This window comes from Dysidea avara, chromosome 12 (genome assembly GCF_963678975.1).
Source record: "Dysidea avara chromosome 12, odDysAvar1.4, whole genome shotgun sequence".
Taxonomy (NCBI): domain Eukaryota; kingdom Metazoa; phylum Porifera; class Demospongiae; order Dictyoceratida; family Dysideidae; genus Dysidea; species Dysidea avara.
In genome coordinates this window covers 14,631,383-14,649,596 of record NC_089283.1, presented here as the reverse complement: position 1 = coordinate 14,649,596, position 18,214 = coordinate 14,631,383, and the positions used below count along the sequence as shown (strand labels likewise).

Sequence of the window (18,214 nt, the reverse complement as noted above, 5' to 3'; positions counted from 1 at the left end):
AAGGAAACATGCAAACCCTTTACATACATTTATAAAATGATCCATAACTTGATGGTGGTTGCTCCTATCAATTTGCAACAAGTTCCGTTTGTTTCGCCATAACATTTTCTATCAGGTCATTATATGACTCATGTGAGTAAACCCACAATCAAAATTATAGACATGGCAGTAATTTTGAAACATGGAGATGTGACTTGCTGGTGCTCATCGCTTCATAACAAGTAAGCCACTGTAGTTACAGTATTCATTTAACCTTTTCCAAGTAGCCCAATGAACAGGCTTTTGAACAATGTGTTGTTTTAGGCTATAAAAATAGACGGTATGCAAAATCATGCCCCCTTTCAGCTGCCATTTTTGAGTGGGGCCAGTATAAAAATGCCGCACAGTTGTTGCGTACCGGAATGTTGTGACAAAGGATACAGAACGACAGTTATTGATGGAAAAGAAGTGAAAGTATCTTTTCACAAGTTCCCAGATACAGACAGCAAAGAAAATGCAGAATTAAGGCGTAAATGGCTTCATGCCATATGTAGAGATGTCGATTTGTATCGTTCATGTTCTTTTGTAATGTTGCAGTATAGTGACACCACAAGACTTGTAGACAGAATAATTATGTATGTCGTGAGAATTCTTATGGCTTGGGCTATAATTATAATGATTATTCTCTTTGCCTATAGGAGAGAACTTTCAACCAGGAAAGTGGACTAAGATCTGTTCGCTCCATTTTTTGCAAGTGATTTTTACAACTTTTGGGGCAGCTATCATACACTAAGAGAAGATGTTGTGCCATCTATTTCCCCTTTTTCCACAAAGAAAAGTACACCAAAAAGGAAACTTGTTCGTGTTGGTCATGACAGTGAGGAGGACCTTGTAGAGGAAAAGGATGATGGTGATGCAGAACCAGCTGATGCAACATTGATATGCCAAGCTCTGAGAATGCTGATGATTCATTAGAAGCATGTTCACGCCTTGACACAGCTAGGGAAGAAATTTTGAAACTAAACATGTTGGATGAAGCAAGATTGGAAATTGTTGAACTGAGGAAGAGTGTTGGAAGGAAGCGATTTGGTATTGAGGCAGTCCAAGATTCTGACAAGGATGTTAACTTTTATACTGGCTTGCCATCTGCTGCTGTTTTTGATAGACTGTTTGAATATCTTAGTCCAGGTGGAAAACGATCAAATGTGGTCTACAGGACCACAGCTCTGAGGTGGATTAGTGACTGTGCAGGAGGAATACAGCCTGGGGAGGCAGAATGTAGGGATTCAGAATCTCAAGTTGGTCAACCAGGTAGTTTGAGCCAGGCAGATGAGTTGTTTTTGGTGTTAGTAAGGCTACATCTTGACTTGAAAGAGTATGACCTGGCTCGTCAATTTGACATCTCTCAGTTTACTGTCTCCAGAATTTTCTTAACCTGGATCAATTATTGTTATCTTCGGCTTGGTATGCTTCCTTGCTGGCCAGATCGTGACACTATTAAGGATACCATGCCGGCTGTCTTTAAGGAGCAATACCCTAGAACTACTGTGATTTGGATGCCACAGAGGTCAAAGTTAATATGCCATCTTCATTACTTCTACAGTCACAGACATATAGTAACTATAAGTCTTCCAACACCTTTAATGGACTTGTTGGCATTAGTCCTGCAGGACATGTAATGTTTGTGTCCTCAACTCTACACAGGCTCCATTTTGGACACTGAACTGGTAGAGGGAAGTGGGTTTAAGCCTGTTGAAAAGAGGGGATGAAGTGATGGCAAATCGAGGGTTCACCATTGAAGATGTGCTGACTCCTTTGGGTGTCCAATTGAATATACCTCCTTTTCTAGGTGGGAGGCAGCAGTTAGCTGCTAGTGAGGTTGTCGATACACAACAGATAGCTTCTCTCTGCATACATGTAGAGAGAGCTATCTGTCGGGTGAAGGAGTATGACATCTTGGCTAATGTGATGCCAGCATCACTGGCAGGTTCTGCAAACCAGATATGGACTGTTTGTTGTTTATTGATCAATTTTCAGAATCCAATATCATGTTAATTACAGTACTAATTACAATTCATGTTTATACTTAATTTCCTTGTTATATACACATGTTTTGGTAAAATATATTTAAAGAAAAACTCTGTTAACCTTGGTTACATCTTATCCCAAACTTCTTCACTGAAACGGACCCTTTCAACTGTAAACTTTTGATGGGTGTAAATTACAAAATCACACCAAGATACTCCACATAAAGCCATTTGGCCTTGAATTTGGAAGAAATGTTTATGTTCTTGCTTCAGAGTGACCTTGTCATTTCTGATTGTTGCAAAAAAGCTAGGATCACTGCTTGAACAGTGCTAAAGTGGTGTGTATAAGGACACTTTTAAATTGCAAGAAGTCCGAAGCATTTCTGTGATGGGTCTTCAACTCAGCTGTATGGTGATGCTCCAAGCCAGGGCAAGGATGGGTTAATAACCAGCCCAAATGTACGTATCACAAAGCCTTGTCTGTGAACAATAGGAATTACGAGCCTTTATTTCATTTTGAAGGCCATGGTTAATTGGAGCTGGAATAGTGGAGTTCTGCCTAGTATAAAAAAACGAATTAACAAATGATTCAGATGGTAGTGATAGCTGTAACAAAATGTCTCCAAACTGTGATGCAGTGACCCTTCCAGCCCGTGATTCCTTCCACTTGGCTGATTGGGATTGTTGGCGTGTACTTTGTTCAAGTGAGTGGGCTTCATCTAATGTCATGTTCATCTTTGACAGTTGTGCATGCTCTTCCTCTGATTCTACATCAAACACACATGGAGAATTCTTCATGACATTAAGTGGCAAGGCAGGTAGTAAGTCACTAGGGCTTTCCCTACTAACTTGTGGTTTATCATATTCGAGTGTTTGATATGACAATACACAGCCGGTTGGAACAATACCGAATTGAGTGGCCAAGTACTGTGTAGGTGGATTAGTTGATAATAATTTGCAAATGCACAAGCAGGATGGTCATTCAGCAAGCCTTCTTAAGGCACTGTTGTTGCTCAAAGTTGTACTCTTGTACACACTTAGCATGAGCTTCGTACAAACTACACATCACTGGATCCCTCTTTGCCTCAGACTGTTTCACCTTAGAAAACAGCACATTCATCACTGGAGCTGCCTTAATTTCAGTAGGGCGAGGCTTGTGCCACAATTGCTGCATTTGTGTGCAGGTAAGATCTGCAGGAACAGACTGAAGCTTCATCATTGTATAGTGAGCATTGCAACTGATGGCAACTTTTAACTGGTGCATTGTATCATTCTTCTTCTGGCTCCGGTAGCAACGTGCCTGTACCCGATTATATCATCTTTGCAGCAAAAGCGAACATGCTTCCCTGGGATGTATGACTCCATGAAATATTGGTGGCCTCTTTGAAGGGTTGAATAATCAACATTGTAATAGTTGCTGCTTTTCTTCAACTGTTTGCCATATGACTTCAGATGCATCATGATTATTTCTTCAGTTTGCAGTGGTGGCAGCACTCCTTGGATCTGTTGAGTATAAGGACCCTTTGGCTAATCTCCAACATCCTCTTCTTGTGGTACATCATCAGCTGATCCTTTTTGTTGCTCTACCACAGCCCTTCTATGGGTGTACAGCCTGTTAGGATCGGGATCAACTATCCTTTTATCCCAGCCATTGGATATGTAAGCCTTAACCCTAGACGGTAGACATGTTGCAGGACATGCGATATAAGAAAACAAGGTGTAACAAACAACTAAACAAGACATAACTACAACCTCTACTACAAGTAAACAAGGCTTAACAACAACCAAACAATTTAACAGGGAAATTTTCTTTCTAGTGCACTCAGTATTGCACTGTTATCATAGAAATTCACTTACTGTCTAACGTAGTCAGCTTTAGTTTTCAGCTTAGACAACCTGGTCGCTCCTCTACAACGCAACCAAAACTTCAATTCTGTGACCTTAAGTGCTTCTGGATTGCGGTCACTCAAAGAAGCCCCTGGTATATCCTCTTCCGTCAGATTGCCAGCCATTAATTGCAATTACAACTACACAGTTAATTTAAACTCTGGCCCCATTCAAAATGGCGGAATTGTGTTGCTATGACGATTACATAGTTTTGGATTTGGTCTATTAAGTTACCCCACCTAATGTCGCTATGCATACCCATATTGTGTAAACACGCATTCCCCAAAAGTTCTTTGCGGGTTCAAGGGTTAAGTATGAGCCAACATATGTTGTATACAGCACCTTTTGAGGAGCATCTAAGAGGTCCATTGACAAGTGTGTATCTCTGTAAACTTCAAAGATCTTCTCATTGTCCACAGCTTCATGACCCCTACACAGACAATAATACAAATGCACCACTGCTCATTAATATAAGAAACACAAACTATATTTATTGTAAATCTGGAAACAGTTGCATGAAAAACACTTGCAAATAGTGTGAGTATAAATCACTACAAAAATTTAACCATCACAAGATAATTTTACTGTTCAATTAAAAATCACAAAAAAAACCTTTACAATTTTTCCCGGTTTGTGAAAAACACAAATGTTCATTTTATACAATGTTTAAGATATTACGGTATAGCTATTTGTGATAGCTTTGAAAAGTGGTAACCTTACATGATCTCTGCTCTCTAATGCCGTATTAAGACTAAGTCAGAAATAAGGCACCGACTATTAATTACATACACTGAAACAGGGGCGGAGAAATAGGAAGGGGGCAACTGCCCCATCATTTTGAAGATTTCTTCCTTGTGTACATGTTTTTGTTTTGTAAGCTAATTTCTTGTTTTGTATATCATGTCTTGGATTATGTGTGTGTACTTGTAGTTGTGTATGTTGTTTATGTAACACTCCAGCATGGAAGAATGGTTAGTCTGAATGCTATGAGTTTAAATAACAATCAATCAATCAATCGAGTAGAGGGACAGTGCCCCCTTACCATTTTACCAATGCCCAGAAGCTAAAGTACAGCACTTCTTTTTACTCATTAGCCAACTAAGTTTAGTAAAATTGTTCATGCAAGCATGGAATACTAGTATTGGGAGTGCACAAGATTGAGATACTCTAATAGAGCAGTCACCTAACTACTTGAATAGAATATTCACTGGAAACATTTTTTTTTGTTCAATCTATCTGCCACATTAATAGGTGTATTTATACATAATCAAGTGCATGTGTCTATCGACTTAATTTACTGATGAATATAATCAAGAGTTAATAATAAGAGAGGAGAGTGTCTAACGCTGTATAGGCCTGTAATAGATGATTGCACAGAAGTTAAACGGCTTCCTTTCCGTGTAACGTATAGGCTTCTAGTATTTGTTCATTTCCTTACTGCAATTAGTTTAGCCGCACCGTGATGAATCCTCGAGAATATTCGAAGACTGAACTAAAGACTGAGCTGTATGTACAGGGAACAGTGCTCCTTCAATTGAAGAATGCTCAAAGGTAGGGTAACATGGCGACGCAGTGAAAATTCGAAACGATACTCCGCCTTTGGTTCAGTGTTTATTGGTTTCTCAGACGCTCTCCCCCAGAGTTATCTTCGAGGTTAACAGCCACACTTCTTTACGCAACAGAGCGATGCTCTTCGTGGTGAACTTGAACATCGAGTTGAACGCACGCCCTTGTGTTTGGGATAGCCTTTGTGGTTAAATGCGAAAATATACTAGCCAGTCTGTACGTTACGTGGAAAAGAAGCCGTTTAACTTCTGCGCAATCATCTGTTACAGGACTATATGGCGTTAGACACTCTCATCTCTTATTATTAACTCTTGATATAATTGTATGGTATCTTTTTATGATAGTCATTGCCATAATATTACGGGCGTATCCTATTCAAGCATACACGTTCCAATTTCACAGTATTCAAATTTCAAAAATTTCTGTGGGATATGCCCCCAGACCCCCCTAGTATTGGCATGCTCTATACACTAGTGTGCTTTGGCATTAAGGTAGAGATTATGGTTTTTAAATGCTTCCTAACTGACATCCACCCCACTTGGCTTGCCCCCTACTTTGGAGTACTGTTCTTTACCAGAAGTACAGTGGAATCTCTCTTAGCAGCCACTTCTTTAATACTGACGACTTCTAATAGTTTCCAATTCACAAAGACAGCTAACATAATAGAGGTTGTGCAGGGGGCATGGCAGCATCATGTTTACATATCATTAACTCGCATACGCACACACAGACACCATTTTGAGTAGAAACGTTCTTAGTGTAGTACAGTGGCATAACCGGCATTCGAGTATTCTAAGTACTCCCCTGAGCTTAAAGAAGAGATATGAGAATAAAATGAAGACCGTGGGATGTGCCAAAGCTGCTTTCATTTTATAATAACCCAGTGGACAAAGACTGAATTGAGGGATATACTATAGATATATACCATACCTATATTATCTATGGATATGCAGTAAAGATCCTTTAGTATGGTCCTAGCACAGTTAAGAACATGGAAAGTACAGTGAAAAGGCACCCTTTGACTTGGAAGAGGCATGGAGAGATTAACTGAACAGGCTGTAGGACAGAAGTCCTTGTAAAGTCTTACTAAATAAGGAGGCAAGCTAACATACAATATAAATGATGAACTAGTTGCTGCTGGTGCAACTGCTGAGGTGAAACTCTAACCTATATACTAGAGGGAAGTGACATGACTAAGTAAGGTGGAGCTTCGTGCCAACTATACCTACTGTCAAGAGTTAATGTTGAGCAAGTCAAGATTTTATTTTCACGGTTGCTCGTGAAATCCATGAAAATTACATACAGTGAAAATTTCCATATGTACATAGTTCAATCATTATTGAAACCATATTCAGTGATCCTATCAATGTGGTTTGCTATACCTGTACACTGATCCAAGTTGAATATGATTGTTAGCATCAACCTTCATCAGATATCCCTGGTGGGTGTATACAACAGACTATAGTGGTACAATGGGACCATTACTCACTGTTTCCACATCAAGATGTAAGCCTCTTATGGCAAAGTATGGATCATATTGAAAATGCTTCACCTCTCTTGGATACTGCATAACAAAAAATACATTAGTGTCAGACATATAAGGCTATACTATAATTGTATGACAACTTGTGCCGATATAATAATTACACTATTAAGCAACGTGTGACCATTTTTCTGATGTCTTATCCATTACACAGCCGTACACACAAAAGGACAATACATGAAACAAATCTGCTTACATCAACTGTTGGAGGTGCATGCAAAAATTACGGATGATCTCCATTTTATTTCATGTGATAAGCAAAATGCAAAGCTCGACACCTTGTGCTATCACTGAAAAGAACTAGGACACAATGAGGACAAAGCTAGGTGCGTGCATTCAGTGTGCCAAAAAGAGATCTGTTGTGTTGAAAAGGTAGCGTAATGGCCACTTCACTTTTTCAGTAATGGATAGCTGGGTCATGCATTCAGATGAAAACATTAAGTCTGGTGTCATTCTTTCTTTTGATGTGGTATGTGCTGGTTCACCAGCCAATTAAATGTGTTACAATAAAAAGTAAACAAACAAGTACAAGGAAAAATTAGAAATTTTAAGTTTGATAGACAAAAAGTAGTGAAACAAGGAAGGTTGCTTACACTTGAAAATACGTAATTATACTAGTGGAGATCCCTACTTTAGTCACAGGCACAGACTGAATTAATTATCTACTAGTATATCTGCAGGTGTAAGCGGCCTCCCTTGTTTCCCTATACTTTTTGTCAATGATCCCTAATCAAACTTAAAATTCCTCATTTTCCCTTGTACAGTATGGTTCATCTATTATCCAGCCATTGATTATCCGAACATTCCATTATCCAAACTGTGGAAAAGATAGAGTATTTTGATGAAGGTGTATGTTATATTAGAGTATTTACAGAGTTCTGTATATAAATGAATGAGCTTCTATTGTCTGAACTTTTGTGTTTAATATTATCATAGCTTTACAGTGGCCAGCACTGAAGGTTTACTGATGTGAAACCTAAGTAATAAGCTTACCAGGAATTTCTCCACAAGCAATTCCTTGGCATGATCATAGATCAGTTTGGGCACTTCATTGTTATAACTGACCAGGGTGTAGTCATAGTCAAATCCATACACGTCGATATGCTTCATCATGATATCAGAGTTGACAAATACTCCATTCCTTTTTACATGTGCAGTTTCCGCTGAAAGGTCCTCTAAAATGGAAAATCATACATGAATTTTATTGTGTGTGTGTGTGTGTGTGTGTGTGTGTGTGTGTGTGTGTGTGTGTGTGTGTGTGTGTGTGTGTGTGTGTGTGTGTGTGTGTGTGTGTGTGTGTGTGTGTGTGTGTGTGTGTGTGTGTGTGTGTGTGTGTGGTAAACATATGGGGACTAAGAAAGCAAATATGAAATGTCCATGTCTCACATAACTTGTGTGAAACTTTGGGTTCCCATATCTTTACCAGTGAGACATGGTGCTACCTCCTGTGCAGGGGTTAATCTAGGGGGGGGGGGGGTGGGGGGCACAGGCCCCCTCTGGGTTAGCTATTGCCCCCCCTAGGTTTATACCTAAAGCCTTGAGAAATGGAAAGGTTTAATTGATCCCAAAGTTGTATAATCCAATGGTCAATATTCAATGGCATCACAGTAAAATTTCACCAAAATTGAGTATATTTACACCTAATTTTTCAAAATTTTCCTGGGGGAGCATGCCCCCAGACCCCCCTAGAATCCAAAGCGACTTACTTCGCCCCCTCTAGGTTTATATTCTGGGTTGAGCCCTGCTGTGGGTGCGATTTGCCAGTGTTAATTCATAGTGTAGTGCAGCAGTATGTGGAGGTGTGGCCCAGTGTTTTAAATGGGTAGGCACAACCATGCACGTGGCATCCAAATACTATTCATTTGTGAGTGTGTTCCATGCATGCATGATGCATGTACTAATGTACGTGTATATAATTTATTGCAGCATATGTACATACATTTACATGGGAAGTTGCAAAGCAAAATGATACGCAGGCACCATAATATTATTATGGTCACATGGGTCCTATTGATAGTATATGGAAAGTCCTACAAGACCGGTCACCAAACATGTTTGCATTCTATGATAAATACAATAATTTAAAATGTCAACAAGCCAGCAATGGGATTCTCCCTTTAGTGATCAACTGACTTTAGTTTTATTACCAAAGCTTTCAACTAAAAGGTGCATGGTTGCTAAGGGTCTCCTCAATAGGGGAGCGGTCCTATGGAATCCTGCACTGAATAAGCAGAAGATGGACATATAGATATATTAAGTAGTCGGCTTCAAAGAAAAAACCTTCACTACAGAAATAATTTGTCTATACGACTACATACTTAGGATGTAGGGAACACCATGACTGAATCAGAGAATGGAGCCACTCTTGACAGATTGTATTATAGGTCAAAATATCAACACAAAATTCGTTTTAAAAATGGTTCAGTAAATGATATGGAATGTTCTAAGGTTTAATTTGTTATTCTAAGTATTGGTGAAGTCTTGCAAAGAACATTTTCAATGAGTTTTCACTGACTCCTAAAACTCGAGATTTGTGAGTCATAGGGTAGGAATCGTCCCTGTAAACAAGAGTTCATAATATAAAGAGGGAGGGAGAGTGTCCAACACTGTATTACCTGGTCAAAACACACTGCGTTCAAAGATTGCATCATATCCTGAATATTTTAGTATACTTCAGTATAATTCCATACAAATTCGTCACTTGGCTTCACCTACTGAAGAGCGTTGATAGGTGTTGATTTATCAAAGGGAAGTATTCTTAGTGCTTTGCTTTAATAGAATTAACACCCTTTCAGTAGTGATTTAATAAGTTTTGGTGCTGATATTCATTGTGCAATCTTTGAATGAAGTTTAACGTCTCCTTAAACAGAGTTAACATAGAGACAGTAGGAAGGCGTGAGCTGCTCCATAGCAGCTCACACGAGCATAGCTTCAGACGACAAGTCACATCCGGAGTGTGGGGCGTGCGCGCAATAAATAACCGGATGTTTAGCTGCAGCCAATCATTGCTGTAAAGACCAGCTAGTTGCTTGTTGTATGCAAACCATGAGTCACGAAGAGTCTGGATCCTCTATGACACTCGACAATGTTGGCAAGGGCGGAGACGACCCGCCACCGCAACCAGTGGAGAAGACAAGGGAGCAACTACTCCGGGAGGAGTTGGCCAAGTACGCGTCAGAGGCAGTTGAGGCAGCTCTGTCGGCGAGGGAACGGACTGAAGCAACATCACATAAGAAAGGAGCCGATCAGATTATTTCTACTCCTCGCCCAAGTTCTCCCAAGACTGGAACGCCGGCAGGTGAGTACATAGCCATGCGGTCGCGGCCAGTGTGCAGGGAAAGAAGCCGGGTCTGGTACGTATATAGCCCGGAACGGCATCTGGTCTAGTCTCGCTGGGGTTATCAGCCCTTCGTTCCCGCTAGCTAGATAGCTGGGAACAGCTAGCGGTTGTTTTGGTTAGCGGCTTTTTCAGTTTTTTCTATCTCGTCTCATTCCTGTCTCCGCTTACTGGTGGTGAGCGTGTATCGCAGGACGGGACCACACACCTCGCACACACGGCCCGTTCCCCTTACACGTAGCTACTACGCATACAGCAATGTAAGAAGGGCTGGTATCACCACCGCAGCTAGACCATAAGCCCTGACAGCTGAGCTGAGCTGGGGGCGACCAATGAACTCGTGACAGTTTGGTTTCATTTTAGCTATGATGGCCCGCCTTTGCATGCATGGCTGGAATCCACACCTATGGGATGGGGGTGACGGGCCAGGTAGCCCCCCCATGAAGGTGTCACAACAGTCAACACATTCTTCCATTGTGACTGGCATGCAGGCACCCCTGCACTTGAGTTATGGCACCAATGGTTAAGGATGAAGCCAATTAAGGCTAGGACCAAGGAGCTGTTAGGAGGGTAATGGCTTATGTCTAACAGTGAGGTGCATGAGACCTCAGCATGCCCACCTTTGACTATTCAAGCAATCCTGCATGTTGTTAAAGTGATTCAAGTAATATCTTATCACAAATGGTTGTGTGGTGGTTGATTATCAGTGAGGCCAAGCCTGGTGTGAGGTACTGTGCTCACCAGTGATGGCCAGCCTGTTGTTGGGTTATGTAATGAACTTTCAACAGATGGTTGTGTTGTGGTTAATTAACAGTGAGGCCAAGCCTGGTGTGAGGCAATGTGCTCACCAGTGATGGCCAGCCTGTTGTTGGGTTAAGTAATAAACTTATAACAAATGGTTATGTGGTGGTTGATTAACAGTGAGGCCAAGCCTGGTGTAAGCAATGTGCTCACCAGTGATGGCCAGCCTGTTGGGTCATGTTAAATAAAATTTTTTAAAAGTGGTTGTGTGGTGGTAATTAACAGTGAAGCCAAGCCTGGTGTGAGGCAATGTGTCGGCCAGCCTGTTGTTGGGTGTTGCAAATAATCAAATGGTTCTGTTGTGGCTAATCAACAATGAGGCTGAACCTGGTGTGTGGCAACGTGTTCACCATTGATGGTCAGCCAGTTGTTGAGTTATTTCAAATGACTTCACAAATGAAGTACCTGTTGCCAAGTTGTTCAAAACAATGTTATCTCCAATTGGATCGGTTTTTTGCTTTGATGGGATGTACTCATAGTTTAGTGGGAAATATCTCGCACCTATCCCAGTCTCAAGCAGGTATACGAGTCACTCACCTCTGACAAAAGCTAACCAGGCTGGCTCACATCCTGGCACAAGGCTTGTGCTGCAAATTGGTGGTCACAGCTGCTAGTGTTTATTGGTTGCGTTGTTTGTAGAGGAGATTTCAGGGGCTAAAAGTTGCAAGATGCTGGAGTGAAAACATTTCAAATGGACAATATGAGAGATGTCGTCTCAGCAAGCCAAGTATTCCAGACATTGGGGTCTAGGGATGAGTCCCCTCCACTGTCTCAGCTAGTGTCTCCAGGTACCGGCTTGTCAGCCTTGCCGAAGAAGATGATAGTGAAGATTTTGTCCAGAGAATACATTGACTTCGCTGAATTGCCACCAGCTAAAGGCAAAGTACGGGGTATCCCATCAGGACTCGATGGTCAAGTAATATTAGTCCAGGCAGCTGATCTGTTGCAATCAAAGAAGCTAATCCCAGACCTGGCAACTTGGACCCAGTGCTTTGCTCTATATGTGGCAGTCCTTGCCCCCAGCCTACTGGAGTGGTTCCCTGAGTTGATGGCGTATATGTCATTCATTGCAAGGAAGAGCTTGCGTTATGCTTGGCCCTCCTGGCTGGTATATGACCAGAATTTCCGTCAAGAAGCAGCTGAAAACCCCCATCTCTCGTGGGCTCGTGCTGATCCAGGCACCTATACGGAGTCTTTTTCTGGGCAGCTGATTGGAAGAGAAAACTGGTGCTCCCACTGTTACTCGATTGACCACTACTCCTTCCAATGCCCAGTGGCAGCTCAGAGCCCTGCCCCAGGTTTCTCATCAGCTCATTACAAGCCAACACAGAGGCCTGGTCCAAATCTGGGAGGAGGAGGAGCCGTTGGGCAACTGGAAGAAAGGCCCAGGAAGCGGTCACTTCTAGACAAGAGGTTACTGGGAGATCCTTAAGGCCATGCAACCTTTATAATGACAATGGAGGTAGATGCCAGTATGGGAGGATGTGCAGATACGATCACTGTTGTAGATCCTGCGGTGGAGGTCACCCCGTTAGCAGGTGCAAAGCTCCCAGTGAACAGGCCCCCAGTACAAAATGACTGGATGGTTTTACTGGACTCTCAACTGTTGATTACTCTTTGTGATTATGTTACCTCACATGCTTATGTATGCTTATCTTCACATTCAACATGCATATGAATAAAAACAATATTTGTGTAATGAGTAGAGTAGCACTAATTAATTCTGACATACAGTAGAAGCTACTCGCATTATTTCTGTTCTTAAGGTTATGGGATACCCGCTACTTACCGAATATAACAATAACACGATGGAAAATATTTTTTACGTAATTTGTGCGCAAATCTATATTTAGAGACACCACGTTGGCACTGTTTCAGTTTGAGGGTTCTGAAGAAGTTGATATTGTACAAGTAATAGTAATAAATAAAGTGATAACAAATAGATATTCTACGTGAATTAGTATGATTACAAGATTATATACTATTATGAATTAGTTTGCAGTGGAATACCGGCACACAAAGCCAACTTTCTATCCCAATCTACAGCTACGCAACGAATCTACGCCGGCAACATGGGAGTCGACCAACAGTTAAGAAGAGATACCCTCAACCATGCCCATCCAGTTGTCTTCGTCGTCTATCCATTCCTTGGGCTCCCGTATTGGCTGGCAAGAAAGGGTCAGTTCAGGAAGAATGGCACAGAAGTAAAATCGCTTCAACTTCGGAATAACTTTGGAGCAGAACCCTTCGTCGTACTGGATCCTCTCACAGTGGCTGTCCTTGGCTCGAATGAAAATGTCACACCATTTCCTGCCCGTACAAAACATGGCGAACTGGATCTGGAAGTGATACTGGTGGCTGCGTTTCAGTGATAACGAGCCGTCGGCCTTCTCCAAACAGTTACAACGTTTGCAGTCTAACGCTTCTTGCAAGAGCAAATCCTTATAACTATAGAGATTTTTAAATTCAACCAAGCCTTCTGGTGGTGAGGCGGATGGATCCTTGACCCATGCATCTGGTGTTGCAGCTAGCCATGAGTGAGTAGCTGATATGACTAAACCACAATTGCGGTTGATTGTAGCCCCAGCAGATCCACTTTGTTTCAGCCATTCCAAGTACTTGATAGAGCTGACTCTTTCCTGTGCTAAACCATACCGGGTGGCTGTGTTCCCCTTGAAGTTGCTGTAAAGCAGTCGCTGGACAAGTGGAGCAGAAGCAGTAGTTGATCTGCGTTGGTCAATATTCTTAACGTTTGAAGAGGTGATGCGTAGCCTCCTTTCAGCTTTCCAAATTGCCCTTGCAGTGTCATCATCTCCCTGTTGTGAGGTAAGCAGTTCAACTCTCTTCATGGCATTGGTGTCAATGAGTATCTTGCTTCTGTAGAATGCCAATGACAGTTCCTGCAATCGGGAGCATGGGAGGTGGCTGGGAACATCATCCACTTCAGTTTCACCATCATGTCTAGATGGTAAAGGATGGTATAAAAGGATTTGTGTAACATTTATGAAAAGTATAGAGAAAATGGATACTACAGGGTGGACATATTTTTGAAAGACAACTTCTATGCTATAAAGTGGGTGGTGTGTACAGTGTGTAAGCTTCTACACAATTTACAGCATGTCAGTTGGCAAATTTCATTGTGATTCTAATGCTATTCTGTATAATTTTAGTCACTATGCAGCAGAACCTCTATTTAATGGACACTTTGGGACTAACTGAAATTTTACTGCTATAAGGAGGTTGTTCTCTGTCCTCTTGATAAATTAAACATACAGTGTCCTCTACAGGGAGTATCCTTTAAGAGTGATTCTGCTGTAATGCAACCAAAATTGCTTGCTGGTATGAAACTTAGGTAAAATGTGAGTTCCCTTTAACTGGTATGCGTATTCTGCAATAACTAAACTTTTGTATTACCTGGAGTATGCTCTTCGTGAGCTTATACTGTTATCAACAGATGCTGTACAGTATTTTGCCCGTTTCCTCCTTTCTTTAGACTCATCAGTAGCCTTCCGCTTCCTATCCTTCTCACAGCATTGTACAGCATTCTGTCCAGAAGCCACGCAGACATCAGGTGGAGCACCAATAGCCTTCTCCCATGCCAGTGGTCCCCAAGATGGTCCCAAGTTGCAGCGTAGTCCAGCTCCAGCACAACGGCCTTGTCAGGAGCCGCTCTGGACTCTATTGATTTGCTTCCCACCGTCAAACTTCGACCTGATATGCATCCAGCTTTCTGCCAGGTTGGTCGTAAAATTACCTGTAGTGTGTGCATACTGAATATTAATTCTCACAACTCATTTTAGCTTACCAATTAGCTGTGGAGCCTTGCTCACCAGTCTACTAACAGCTCGCTGGATATCGCATATCATTCCCATGTCAATGTTTTGCAGATCTTCTTCTGGGATGTCTCTCACTTCGTCCAGACACTCATCACTTGTGGCATATATCCAGTGCTGTGCCTGTTCAGTCATCAGATCATCAAGGTCATCTGGACATTCATCAGGTGGATGGAGGCCAGATGATGCTGAAGCTGACAATGTGGTAGGAAGCAAATCAAGTTGTGGAGTATTAGTACTGCTGTCTGATGGTGCTGGGCTAGTGGATGTAGTGGGCATATTAATAGTTAGAGTAGGGGTTGATATTGTGGGCGTGTTAACAGCTACAATCGGGGGTGATACTGATGCAGCGGAAGTTGATGGTGAGTTGTTGGTGTTTGTGTTCTTATGCTTTTGTGCTGTTTTACAGAAATCTATGCTGCAGTTGGTGTGGCACCCAAAGCAGTGGAGAGGTCCATTCATGAGGTCTTGTTGCAGCTTGATAATGGCAGTTGTCCTGTCTGGCTCTTTGCTCCTCATCACGATTGCACAGCGAGCTGCTCTGGTGAGTCGTTTCCGCATTGCCTCCGTTAACTTTCCTCTACCTTTGTAGCTAGGATTGTAGGAAACTAAATTCTCCAGTTGTGTGCGAAAGCACTTGACTGAGTGATTTGCACATTCCACTTTCTCAATGGCGAAACCCCAGGGAACTGCAGAAACCAGAGTTGACCAAACAGAGCTGTCACCATCACCTATGAACTTGCTGTACTTCACCCCATGTTGCTGTATACACTTCTGAAAGCCTTCAGCAATGATGCTTGATTCCATGGCAGATGAAGAGCCATCCCAATTCTTGTAACAAGAATGTAGTGGAGGATCATCGGTATGACTACATATTGAGCAGTATTTGTTCCGGACACCCATGAACAATATCTTCTGTGTCTCTAATCCAATGATGACTCCCACCCCACTTTTCGCATTGTAAGAATGTTTATGGGCACGTTTACTCCACCCCCCATCTAAGATGACTGTGATGGCTGGGTCACCCAGACAAGTGCGATTCTTGGAAATTGCTATCTGCCGCTCTTCCTGGCCTGCCTGTCTCATGGAATCTTCAAGAAGAGTTGACCACCACTCTCCGATGCGTTTCTCAGCAGCAATAAAGGATCGCTTTGTCATGGTTGGGACTCCAAGAGTTGCCATAGACTCCTGTAATGGGGCATGACCACCACCCGTTGACATCTGGCCCCATACTGCAGCTAAATTACTCTCCCAGTACTGACCACCGGTTGGTCCACTGACTCTAACAGATGTGGAGAAGGAGAACTCAATATGGCAACCAGCACAACGGGTGGTAAGAATTGATGCTAGTCCTTGTCTGTGTTCTTCCCTTACAGATATTATGTGGTCCTGCGGAGACTTCTGTTCACAGGGTGAGCAAGTTGCTACATGGTGAGCTACAATCTGTAAATGTTCCTGTAGCTGTTGTAGTTTAATTATTCTACTATCATTAACTGTCTCTGCTGTGCTGTTGTTAACTGTTGTGTTATCTTCTTTTCTAGCAGATACTCTCCTCTTACGATATATGCCACGGGAAATGTGTCTGTCAAGTTTGTTCCTTTTGTTAGCCGTTGTTCACACTACAACTGTAATTTAGATTTTTCATTTTAAAAATGTACGTATGTATAATAATAATATTACCTTCAAACACACTACAAGATGTAGACAAACTTTCGCGCAACGAAAATTGCAACACCGACACGTGTAGAGGCAGCTGGCTGCGTTATTAGTATAGTATCTATGCTTAGATATACCATAGATACACCGCGAAACTCTTGTACGCATGTGTGTTATCAGTCCTAATTTACATTAAGGTGGCTTGTGTGCTCGCGAACCAAAATTCTAGACATTTGCCACTCTCTGCTTAGTAAAGTAGACACCAACGGGTTAACAGATAAATTTAGCAGTGCAACACGGAGAGTTTTGTTTCGAAAAGGATACATGGACCCGGTTGCGGGGCAAAATTTTCGACAATTGTTGATTGAAAACATCGTAGTGATCATAAATTTTGCCGTCAGTTTGTATTCCTTGACGCGACTACTTCCTTACTTTCTGGAGACCTAAATACTATGAAATACAATGATATTATGTAAAAAGTACGTTTAAAATAAGTGCATAAGATACAATATTTGGCGCGCCGATTGTCGCACTTTCAAGGTTAATAGTGCAGTGTCTTCTAGAGTATCCTCCGTCACCGTCGTTCCTGTAAAAGACAATTATATATGTGATATGTTGACACTATAATTTATATTCAACAAGCGTAAATGGACGATTTTTTTTGGCTTCAACCGTAGTAGTAGTATCCGGTATCCCATAACCTTAATTAATTTTTTTTTTGCTTATAGTCAATTACTATCAATTCTATGACTTTTAAAGTGGGCTATCCATACCTCACCCAACTGCTGGCTCTGGAACAAGCTAATACTCAACAAGAAACTGTCTTGCCAGATAGCCTGGCAAAAGTCACAACTCCTCTACAAGCAGAAGTGTGGTCCCAGTATTTAGGTAGTCACCCTGACAAAACCTTTGTCAATTTCTTGTTGCGGGGGATAAAGTATGGTTCCCGCATTGGTTTTAATCCTACTCTATCTGAACTGAAAGCTAACAACCGTAACATGTTTTCAGCTGAGCAGCATCCAGAAGTGGTCAATGCTTACATTCAAGGGGAAGTAGAGAGCAACAGAATGTTGCTAGTGGGTAAGGAAGACCTACCAGAAGCTAAACAAATCCATTGTAGCCCATTTGGAGTTATACCAAAAAAGAATAAGCCTGGGCACTGGAGACTAATCCTGGATCTATCTAGCCCTGAAGGTAACAGTGTTAATGATGGGATTGCAAAGGAACTAGCAAGCCTCTCATATGTGTCAGTTGATGATATGATCGCTGTAATTGCTAAATTGGGAGAGGGGGCAATCCTAGCAAAATTAGACATGAAGCAAGATTACAGGCATGTTCCAGTGTCTCCTCTAGACCGGCACTACTTAGGAATGCAGTGGGGTGGCAATATTTACATTGACGCAGCGCTGCCCTTTGGCCTGCGATCTGCCCCCCTATTGTTCACAGCAATTGCCGATACAGTTCAGTGGGTGGCTCAGCAGGAGGGAGTCAAGCATGTCCTCCATTATATCGATGATTTTGTTACTATAGGGAGACCTGGCTCACCAGAGTGTGCTAATAATTTAGCAACCATTACAACAGTCTG

General features: G+C 41.9%; 2 protein-coding genes across 4 annotated transcripts in view; one reads left to right on the top strand and one right to left on the bottom strand.

Moving 5' to 3' along the window:
• Nucleotides 1-18,214, bottom strand: part of LOC136241909 (5'-nucleotidase domain-containing protein 3-like) — a 67,399-nt gene that overhangs the window by 10,886 nt on the left and 38,299 nt on the right. For 2 of the 3 annotated variants that reach the window (XM_066033298.1, XM_066033295.1), the window contains exons 2-5: nucleotides 7,996-8,177; nucleotides 6,949-7,023; nucleotides 6,842-6,897; nucleotides 4,236-4,323 (exon numbers count right to left, since the gene is read on the bottom strand). In XM_066033298.1, coding sequence (XP_065889370.1) covers nucleotides 4,236-4,323; nucleotides 6,842-6,897; nucleotides 6,949-7,023; nucleotides 7,996-8,177 — 401 coding nt within the window. The remainder of the gene's footprint in view (nucleotides 1-4,235; nucleotides 4,324-6,841; nucleotides 6,898-6,948; nucleotides 7,024-7,995; nucleotides 8,178-18,214) is intronic. The other variant, XM_066033296.1, reaches the window with a different exon arrangement.
• Nucleotides 13,662-16,670, top strand: LOC136241912 (uncharacterized). Its single transcript, XM_066033300.1, has 7 exons — nucleotides 13,662-13,966; nucleotides 14,024-14,108; nucleotides 14,634-14,877; nucleotides 14,941-15,335; nucleotides 15,383-15,517; nucleotides 15,566-16,404; nucleotides 16,515-16,670. The coding sequence occupies exons 1-6, from the start codon at nucleotides 13,904-13,906 to the stop codon at nucleotides 15,583-15,585; spliced, it is 942 nt and encodes a 313-aa protein (XP_065889372.1). The 5' UTR covers nucleotides 13,662-13,903; the 3' UTR covers nucleotides 15,586-16,404; nucleotides 16,515-16,670.